Source organism: Ictidomys tridecemlineatus, chromosome 8 (genome assembly GCF_052094955.1).
Source record: "Ictidomys tridecemlineatus isolate mIctTri1 chromosome 8, mIctTri1.hap1, whole genome shotgun sequence".
Lineage (NCBI taxonomy): Eukaryota > Metazoa > Chordata > Mammalia > Rodentia > Sciuridae > Ictidomys > Ictidomys tridecemlineatus.
The window spans coordinates 143,147,584-143,158,071 of NC_135484.1; the positions used below are offsets into that span (position 1 = coordinate 143,147,584).

General features: G+C 37.3%; 1 protein-coding gene across 3 annotated transcripts; it reads left to right on the forward strand.

Moving 5' to 3' along the window:
* Positions 1-148: 148 nt before the first annotated feature.
* Positions 149-10,122, forward strand: Pak1ip1 (PAK1 interacting protein 1). 3 transcript variants are annotated; one of them, XM_078020533.1, is made up of 10 exons: positions 149-319; positions 2,515-2,680; positions 4,879-4,999; positions 5,075-5,149; positions 5,599-5,651; positions 6,006-6,151; positions 6,236-6,333; positions 8,332-8,431; positions 9,361-9,484; positions 9,641-10,122. In XM_078020533.1, exons 1-10 carry the CDS (start codon positions 236-238, stop codon positions 9,835-9,837), a joined length of 1,164 nt encoding a protein of 387 aa, XP_077876659.1. In that variant the 5' UTR covers positions 149-235; the 3' UTR covers positions 9,838-10,122. The 3 variants fall into 3 exon arrangements, with proteins under 3 accessions (XP_077876659.1, XP_077876658.1, XP_077876660.1); XM_078020532.1 differs by having other exon boundaries at positions 150-319; positions 2,512-2,680; XM_078020534.1 differs by having other exon boundaries at positions 185-319; positions 2,426-2,680.
* The last annotated feature ends 366 nt before the right edge of the window (positions 10,123-10,488 follow it).

The window sequence follows — 10,488 nt, forward strand, 5'->3', positions numbered from 1 at the left end:
AATATTTTTTTTATCCTTGCAATGAGAATATTAGCACATGGCATCCTCCTTTATTCGTCGCTTGGAAAGGTCACGTGATCTCTAAACACGTCCACGGATACAGGCGCTTAACAGGCAGCCCTACCATGTGACGTATAATTGGAGCGCCTACGCAGGGAGGACGTCGCTTCGCATCCGGTTCCGCCAGCTTTCTAATGCCGCGAAGGGTTCCCGGGAAAGGCACGTGCGCGGCTGAATGGAGCTGGTCGCCGGTAGCTATGAGCAAGTCCTTTTCGGGTTCACAGTACATCCGGAGCCTCAGGCGAGTGGCGACAAAGAGGTGAGATTCGGCGAGTGGAGGGACTGCGGGAGAGGGGGCTGGGAAGGCCAGGTTCCCACGCGGCCGAGGTAAACATTCCCGCGCTTCTGTTGATCGTCTGATGTTCACGGATGGAAGCTTGAATAAAAGCCCATTTTTAAAAACAAAATAGACATTTTGAAACATGAAATAGCATTTTCTTACTATAGTAGATAACGTGGCTAAGGGGGAAAGTTAAAAAAAAAAGTTGTGTACTTTAAAGCAACTAGTAGAGAGGATTTCGAATATTCCCAACACAAATATGTGATGCTTGATTTGGAGTATGTCACTTACCCTGATTTTATCATTACACAATGAATACAGTATTGAAACGTCACATTGTGTTTTCTAAATTTAAAATAAAGACAGTATTCACAAAGGAAGGAAGCTGGTGTTTCTGTACGTGGTGAGTTGTAGTTTGTAGATTTAAGTTGACAACGAGTGTATGTATTCAGGATCCAGTGAAAGAATATTCTGCTCTTTCATGAAGTTTTTGTCCTGATATTTTAGAAAATGTTAGATCTGTGGGCTGGGATTGTGGCTCGATGGCTCACAGCGCTTGCCTCCAATGTGTGAGCACCATATGTAAATAAAAAATAAAGGCCCATCAACAATTAAAATGACTAAGTAAATGAAATTAAAAAAAAAAGTTAGGGCTGGATCAGGATCAGCTCTTCATAGATTAAAAAAAAAAAAAAAGGAATAGCAATTCCTTCATTTATTGGTTACTTAATGTAGGTAAGGAGGCAGTTGAAAAGATGCCAGAGGTCCAGATCCTGCTTTAGGGACATTCCTGACAAGGAATGATAGAGGAGGGAGACAAATACATGGAGAGAAATTGTAGCAGATATATTTTAATAGATGTAGGAATAAAGAATTGCTAACACAGTAGTCAAACAGGTAGATAGGACTATGCCTGGGACTAGAAATCTGATGTCCTAACTTCTAGTCCTGATCTATTTTATTCCTGATGCAATTCCAGGTATCTCCTGAAACCCATATCACCGAGTACTTCTTTCCTGTGTTTTCTTTGTAGAAAAATTGTTTACTGTGTTCCGAACACACAATAGTCCTCACAGCAATCCTCAGAGGCAGATAGAGTTATTCTCATTTTAAGATGAGGAAAGGGAAAGTTTCTTATAGATAGGTTAAGTGACTACTCAGGACTACACAGCTAGTATGGCAGAGTTGACACAAAATGTCAGGGACCTCAGTATGTATGCTCCTGCATCAATCCCCTAACCATTGGCCATTAATGATTCTAAATCTAGATAGTAGCCTATATAGTATAATTTGTATGATGCAAATAAATAAAGGTTATTTGATTTAAAGTCATAGTAGCTCCTCCTGGAGTCAGAAAAGGCTCCTTGGCCCTGACTCATGGAAGGAGTGTCTGTTCTGTAGGTCTTTAGGACTGATTTTGCAGTAATACATCTTAATCATGTACAAAGAAGTTTGGTGGCTTCCCCCCTCCCCCTTTGATTTGTTGTGCTACTAATCTCCCCCCCACCTCATGTGACTCCTTTAAGAAGCGTGTGTATTCTATCATTCTTTGACTCAACCAGTCACACTTCTCAAACCAACACAAACATGGCAGGAGGCAATAAGTTCCTGAGACCTCATCACTGGCGATTCTCTAGGGCTTGGGCTGGTATTAATGGAAATGTACTCATACTGTTTTTCTCTTTCTAGGACTTGTTATGGTACTTATCTTTATGTAAAGTTGTATTAACGTGTTTACGTCTGTCCCACTGAGGTGGAAGCTCTTTAGTGTAGGGACTTTTGTTCACTGCTAAGTTAACTACCTAAAGTAGTATCAAGCATATGGTAGGAAGTCATTATTTGAATAAATAAGTTCAAATAAAATTTTAAATATTTGAATAAATGAGTGATATGGAAGGCTCACGTGTAGATATAATAAGAGTTTAAGATTTGGGTGGCATTTTAAAGTACCCAGTTCTGTCACCATTATTGGGTTCTGGAGTCGTGGTACTCAGTATTGCTTCTCACCTCCTTGTATACCTTATTCCCTTCTCAGGATCTTTGTTTTAATCCACATGTCATTGTGTAATTTTTCCCCATTTGTAGGATCCATTGGTAGTTTTTATGGATGGAAGAACCTGTGTTTCTAGAGAACTGTGATGTGACTGGTATTGATCTCCTGTTTTACTCAGCAGCAGCAATGGACTCCTGTGGCTGACTTTACTCATCATGCTCACACGGCCTCCTTGTCAGCAGTGGCTGTGAATAGTCGTTTTGTTGTCACTGGGAGCAAAGATGAAACAATTCACATTTATGATATGAAAAAGAAGATAGAACATGGAGCCTTAGTACATCACAATGGTGAGAAGTTGTATCCTTTAAGATAATGTGGAGCTTTTATTACTGTATAGACTTCTGTTGGACTGTTTGTTATATGTCAGCAGATTCTGTTCTAGGAGGTAAAGAATTGGGATAAAAAAGGTTGTTCACAGTCCTATTGGAGTAGGTTACAGTTGTCCTATTGGGAGGTAGATGGTCTCTTCTGTAATTTAGTCCTGTACACCCAGAGCACCACACTGTTCCCATTGACTGTTGTAGGTGTATGAAACTAAAATAGAGGAGGCAGACTTTCCTGCACTGGAGTTGAGGAGGTTAAGGATTAATACTTAACCATTCATGGTTGGATTTACCACACTGACGGTGAAGATGCCTAGGAGCGTGGCAAGATCAGAGGGTAGAGAGACTGAATAGGTAAATTTTTTTCCCCTCAGTTCCAAACATTTTACATTGTAGTCACTGAGTTTTCCAGGGGAAAGAGATAAGGGACTTACTGTGGGTTCAGGAGAGAAAAGTAAAGGTGAAACTTGAAAATAGTAGAATTGATTAGCTGCATATTAGTTTGGGGAAACTCAGCCAATGAGGTTGGTTTCTGGCAAAGAAAGATAGAATGTGTTCCCCTTTTCCTCACCTCACTTTGATATATTTCAGAGGTCACTGGGCATTGATTTTTAGCACTTAATTTGGAGTGATAAATGTTTGCCTTCTTCTGCACATTCCTCACCCTTTGACTGGTGTCATGCTCCTCAACAGAAGCTAGGGTTTGAGTGATTTCAACATAAAATTCCTTTTTCCTTGTGTCTCCCAATCCTAGTTCCAACAAGGAAGGCTTCTTTCTTAGGCTTAGAAGAAATAAGCTAAACAAATCTGATCAGTTCAAATCAATATTCAGAATAAAAAAAAGATTTACTTGTAGTTAGATGGGGGAGGAATGAAGTAGGATTCCTGGTTTCCTCTCTTCCTTGCATAATTCCTGGAAACTCCTTTTTGTGACATTTAGTATTAGATAAGCTCTTTTCTAGGGAGCATATGAGTCATGGGCAGAAGGAGCAGAAGATGTAGGAGAGCAGCATTTCCAAAGAAGAAATAGAATGACAGGGAGAGAGGAAAGTGGTTAATGGCTCCTATTTTTAGAAGAAGGTGTACATGAACCCACATATTAGTGCTTCTGTCACGTGCAAAATTATTCATTAGAGGTCTCTGGTTCTTTTCAATATCAAGTGTATAAAGAATTGCCCGGCAGGTGTATAGATGTAATGTGACCCACAGGTTTTCATTTGAATTCTGTAAAGAACCTAATAGTAAATATTTATGGACCATTCAGCTTGTGTTGCTGCTGTGCAGAAGCAGTCCCATATGCTCTAACTGAATGAACTGGGGCTGTTTTCTATTAAAATTACATTTGCAGAGCCAGAATACCAGCCACAGTTGGCCTACAGGCAGCAAGTTTTTGACCCTTGAGCTATAGAGCAGCAGTAGAGTGAGGTGAGGTGACACAAATGTCAAAGGAATAGAGAATTTTAAAGATATGGACTACTTTGGGACTAGAATTTGATGCAACATGTGCATACGATTTCTGGAATTTAAAAGATGGTGGAAATGTATGGGAGATCCAGGCTTCAGTTTTGGTGGAGAGAAGGAAGTGTTGTTAATAGGTTGAAATGATGATGGAAAATTTATTTACCCTGGGAAGGAGTTTCCAGAGGAATAGCTGGAAAATTATCTTTTTATAAAATTGTTCTAAAATATTCCCATGGCAGTGAATGAGCAGAGTATAAAGTCAAATCATGATAATTCTAGGTCAATAATGATTGAATTATAGCTGATATAGATAACTCGTTATTTAGAAAGTGAGAATCATGGCTGTAAATTTTTTTCTTTGTTCTGTCCTCTAAATTAGCTGGTTAGGCAGTTGGTTTTGTTTTATTTCTGCTAAAATTATCCTGGCTAGTCATCTGGCTATGATATGATTATGGAGACAAAGTAAGAAAATGAACCAGTCCAGTTAGCTTAAATCTGTACCTAAAGCTGAAAGAATCTCAGATTATTTGCATAGACTTAAAACTGTATGTCCTTGAGTTGGGGTGTTCTCTCAGTTGTAGGGTGCTTGCTTGGTAAGCACTTACCATTTACCTACATCCCCAGCCCAGTGTTGTACTTAACTGGAAATAAAGTTTGTATTAAAAATGAAGATAATTTTGCCCATCTTGGTTTTTTGACAGGTACAATAACTTGCCTGAAATTCTATGGCAGCAGGCACTTAATCAGTGGAGCAGAAGATGGACTCATTTGTGTCTGGGATGCAAAGAAATGGGAATGCCTCAAGTCAATCAGAGCTCACAAGTGAGTTGGCTCTTTTCCATTGGCATTCTCACTGTGACAGTCAAGTTGGGGCCTAACTTGTTGGTTTCATTTTAGAGGACATGTGACCTTCCTTTCTATACATCCATCTGGCAAGTTGGCCCTGTCTGTTGGTACAGATAAGACATTAAGGTAAGTCATTAATTCTCAAAAGCATCTTTGTCAGTTGGCTGTTGTTTCTGTATTGTTCCAGTTTCACCCATTAAAAGATACAAAGAAAAGGTAGAAAGTTAGTGAACTGTTTCATGATAATGGGATAAAAATGGTCCATATTAAAACTTGCTGTTACGCTTCAATTGTCAATAGCTATGAAGAGCAAGGTGCTCCCAAAGAGGAATGTTTGTGGAGGTGAAACCTTTTGAAAATAACAATTGATATGAAATAGTAAACAGCTATGAGAATGAAATGAACTTTAATCCTGCTTGATAATAAAAAAATTGAAGATGTTGCTAAACTAAAGAAGGCAGGCCCTTTAAATTGCCAGTATTTAATAAATTTGATCAAAGCTTTATCATGCTTATGCTTTTCCATTTAGTATGTTAATTGATATTCATACCATAAGCAAGTTTCTTATTTTGCAGAACTTGGAATCTTGTGGAGGGAAGATCAGCCTTCATAAAAAATATAAAACAAAGTGAGTATTTTTGTTTAAAATATATTTTATAGTTACTTAATAGGTATGAACACATGCGCATGTGTATACATTTATTTCCTGCATTATTATAGTTGCCTCTGAAAACAAATGTTTTAGGTTATTTCTACCATTTTAGATCTGAGTTCTTGTAGCTCTGTCATGCGTCATCTGTATTCTCAATAATTCTTTGAATTCACTTCATTGTCTGAAATTTAATTTTCACAATGTGTTCCTTAAGTTTCTTGGGAAGATCAAATAGGAAAATGAGTGTGAAAATGCAGTACAAATACTTAATATTTTTACTATTTCTCATTATTTTTAAAATAAGTAAATTTGGCTTTTTTTAACTTACAGATGCTCACATAGTAGAATGGTCCCCAAGGGGAGAGAAATATGTAGTTGTTATACTGAATAAAATAGACGTCTATCAGCTTGACACTGCATCCATTAGTGGCACCATCACAAATGAAAAAAGGATTTCTTCTGTTACCTTTCTTTCAGTAAGTTATCAGAAATCAGTGATGGAAGTTTATGGAGATGGTCAGAACTGCTTATGACTTTCTGGATATTATTTTCTGTCCTAGGACTCTGTCCTTGCAGTGGCTGGAGATGAAGAGGTGGTCAGGTTTTTTGACTGTGATTCACTAGCGTGCCTCTGTGAATTTAAAGCACATGAAAACAGGTATTTTTCCCCCAACCTGTGTGTATATGTGTAGTCTCAGTAAATGTTATACATGGAATCATTTTATGAAGCAGAATGTTTTTATTAACAACCACAGAGATAATCAGACATATGTGTATATAATTTCTGGAGTTTAAAAAGATAGTGGAAAATGTTATCTTCCTGGATTTTGTAATGCAAAAGTGGACAAGTTGTGATCAGAACTAGTCATTTGCACTTATTTCAGATAAGTCTGTTAGACTTGGAGCCTGAAATAAGCATATTTGAAAAATCATAAACTAAGTGGTCTTGAACTTTGTCCCTGGCCACTCTTGTCCTTTTACTTAGTCCCCCTTGTCCAATTTCTCCTTTCCATACTATATTTTTCTCCTAAAGGAAAAAATGTAATACCATCATTGAATTCTATCTCTTAATGCAATAGATATTGAGTCTCCCAGTAAGTAGTTCATTAACTTGCCGAGATTACCCCAGAGGTAAGGAGCTAGTTCAAACCCAGTTCATCTGATTTGTGTCCCTGCTTTTTCCGCTGTAATTTTGAAAAATTGATGATAAAAGTGAAAAGGTGACAATAGTTATATATTAATGTGTTCCATCTGCATTTCTGCATGTTCTTCTACTTCTTAAGTTTTAATTCTCATTTTTGATTGTTTTTAGAAATCCATCTTAGTACTCAGAATCCTGCAGTCAATGTATAGGCCTTACTTTTTCCCTGTACTAGCAATAAACCACATTCAAGGAAGCCATTTCAAATGTATTTCTAAAAGAATATTTAGCCATTTGTTTGTTCATTTGTTTCCACAAGTGTTCATTGAACATCCAATTTGTAGTACTGTAAAAGGATTTTTTTTTTTTTGTGGTGCTTGAGGTGGAAACAAGGGTTTCATGCATGTTAGGCAAGCACTCTACCACTGAGTTATAGCTCAGTTCTGCACTAGGTATTTAAAGATGAACAAAAGTGACAAGACCTTACACTCTTATGGCTCTTCTATTGTATGAGGCAGTAGGTTTTAAACAAGTAGATCTTTATAACAAGGATAATTTACTTAGATAGGCTGATGAGGGGAGAATTTCAAGGGTTAAGCAAGTCCTTAAGCATTATAAAAGAGTGAGATGTTTTTGTTTTTTGTTTATTTTCCCCGTGGTCCCGAGAATGGAACCCAGGGCCTCATGCATACTGATGCTAAGATATACTCCCCAGCTCCAAGGAACTGAGGGAGGAAAGAACTTAATGTATTTTAGGAACAAGTAGAAGACCTGCATGACTCTTATCGGAGTGAGCAAGGGAGAGGATTTTGGGGATCAAATGGTGCTTGGGTTTATTGGCAGAGTGAGGAATTTGAATTTTATGCTGTGTCTTTGCAGATTTTACTCAGAGCCAACTCAGACCCACTACCAGCTTTAGCAGTTGCCACTTTAGGGCCAGTATGGCTTCTTTCATATCACCAGCTACTTCCTCCTCTCCCATATTCTTCTAAAGCAGATTTTAGTTTTGGGGGGCTTTAAGCCTGAGAGTAATAAGATTTGATTTCATTAAAAGAAAAAAAATAATAGAGAAAACTTAGGGGGAAGAATAGAAGCAGAAAGGCCAAATAGGTGACCTCCATAATGTAGAAGAAAAAAGCAGTTTGGAAGTAGTGGCACTGGAGATGAAGGAATTGGGTGCATCAAAGGGAACCTTGATCATCCTTCCTATTGTCTCCTCACTGCACTTCTCAGAAGTGCTTGAGGTGAGGATTTTGTTATCATTACTTCCTGAGATTGTTTACAGTTATCGTCATTTTGGTTTGTTCTTAATCAAATAGTCCATTTTAGCCTATAGTTGGCCTGAAAACAACTCACTGATCAGTGGGAATGTGTGGCAAAATTACATTTTAGGGCTTCATTGAGCAGTTTGCAAATACTGAAGCATTGGAAAACAAGAGACTAGCTTATAAGTTTTATAATGATGATCACACTCTGGAGAAAAGATCTTTTATGGCATTAATATTTCTATCCTAGGGTAAAAGACATTTTCAGTTTTCAAATTCCAGAGCATCATGTTCTTGTTACAGCATCAAGTGATGGTTTCATCAAAATGTGGAAGCTAAAGCAAGAGAAGGTCAGTATCTTAGTACAATAGAGCATAAATACACTGTAATGCAAGTCTTGCTGCTAGTGCCATTTTAAGTTGATCGAGGTGGAATTTTTTTAAGGATAAAGAGCATAGATGTAAATTTTATAAATTTCTTCCAGGAATGATTGATATTTATTCTTTTAGAGTTAGGTTCCCACAGGGCTGCCTTAGGGCTGGCATTTGTGAATCTGAGCTCAGGATCTCAGACCTCCCTCTGCATTCCATCTACTTGGTCTTTTTTTTTTTTTTTTTTTAATGTATTAGGGTCCTCTGTAAGGTATTAGGTGGGAGGACTGCCACTACTGAAAACAATTGGGAAGGTTCTAGTCTGTTATGGAACTAACAGTAGCTTAGAACCAAATAACTAAAAAATTCAATTTCCTTCTGTAGATCTAGTTTATTATTTTTCATTCTTTGATATCTATTCTGTGGATATGGTTTATCAAGTGGGAGCACTTTGCAAGCCTCTCTGTTAAATCTAGAAATGAATAAGGCATAGTCTGTTTCCTTAGAATCTGTAATTTCTGGATACTTCTCAGAAGTTTGCTCTGTGAACAACAGAGTTGAACCAATCATGAATCAAAACAAAAGATTATTTCTAAATAGCATGTTTTATGCTCAAGAAAATACTGGCATGCATCTTGTAATGGTGGGGTTATATTCCACAAAGTGCGTTGTAGATGATTTTAGCATTTTGTGAACATCATGGAGTATATACAAACCTGAACGGTAGAGGCAACCACAGAGCTAGGCCCTGTGGCATGTACCATTGTATATGTAGTCTGTCATTGATTGAAACCTTGTTTTACTGTGTATAATTGTACAATAAATTTTAAATTAAGATATCTTGGTTCTTTAAAATAATTATTCAGAATTCCTCTGTTAGATATGAGTTTTCCCCTCTTCTGTTTTAGAACGATCCCCCATCTTTACTCTGTGGAGTGAACACAAATGCCAGGCTGACGTGTCTTGGAGTATGGTTAGACAGAGGAACAGACACAAAAGAGAGGCCTCCTCCAGCAGCAGAGCCTTCTTCTGGTAAGTGAAATTGGTCATTTAAAAAATTCAAATTCTGTTACCTTTTGAGTTGTTGAAGTGGCGGATATCCACACAATGTTACTTTATTGTTAGCCTGTTTAATTCATTAATAAACAGGGAAAACAGTCTTTAAATGTGCTGTCTCTTGTGTTTTAGTTAATACAGAACAGTCCAAGATCAGCAAGAAGGACTCAGGTGACATGGTGCAACAAGAAGACACATTAAAACCTAACTCAAAGAAATGTGGTTTAAGTGGTGTCAGTAATAAGCCAGTGAAAGGAAATATCCTGTCTGCCAGGAAGAGGAAGATGGTAGAAATGCAAGAAAAGAAGAAGAGAAAAAAGAAAATATAACTTATGCACTGAATCCCAGATTGATTGGTTCCCAAAAGAACTCCTTTTTTTAATGGAATCATCTTTTAAATATATCTAAATTTTTTTTTTCTGAGTAAAGGCAAGGAATTTCTTTTTCCTGGAGAAAATGTACAGCTTGGAATACCACTTTTAGATGTTTTTTTTAATGTGCTAAAATTATTTTTGGCACCTTTGACCTACATGTTATTAATTATATAGAGAGGTATATATGTTAATTATAATATGTAATTTTTATTGTGTATAAAATAAAGCTCTTTCCCCAAATATGGCAATTTAAAATAATGCGAAATCTTGAACATAGTGTTGGAGATCCAATCCAGGGCCTTAAGCATGTTAGGCAAGCACTCACTGTACCTCTTAAGCTGCTGCACCCCCAGTCATCTGAACACATTCTTTACTAGAGATAAATAGAGGTTATTTTTCAAACTATTCTTCCAAGCAGTGAATGGCAAGAAAATTTAAGGGCAGGAAAATGACATTTCCCATAATTTTTGCATCCCTTTCAGGTATCAAACCTTAACTTGGGTAATCTAACCAAAGTGGTCTTAGAAAACTAAGTGTGCGGTTGACTTTCAGATTCTGTTCTAAGGCACTAATTTATTTCAGTCCAGCTCCAGTGTCACATAGTCT

Excerpts from the sequence above, each read along its gene's own strand:
- Pak1ip1 (XM_078020532.1), top strand. The coding sequence starts at position 236 with ATGGAGCTGGTCGCCGGTAGCTATGAGCAAGTCCTTTTCGGGTTCACA. Across the intron at positions 320-2,511 it reads AGGCGAGTGGCGACAAAGAG|CAGCAGCAATGGACTCCTGT; the intron begins GTGAGATTCGGC and ends TGTTTTACTCAG. Across the intron at positions 2,681-4,878 it reads AGCCTTAGTACATCACAATG|GTACAATAACTTGCCTGAAA; the intron begins GTGAGAAGTTGT and ends GTTTTTTGACAG.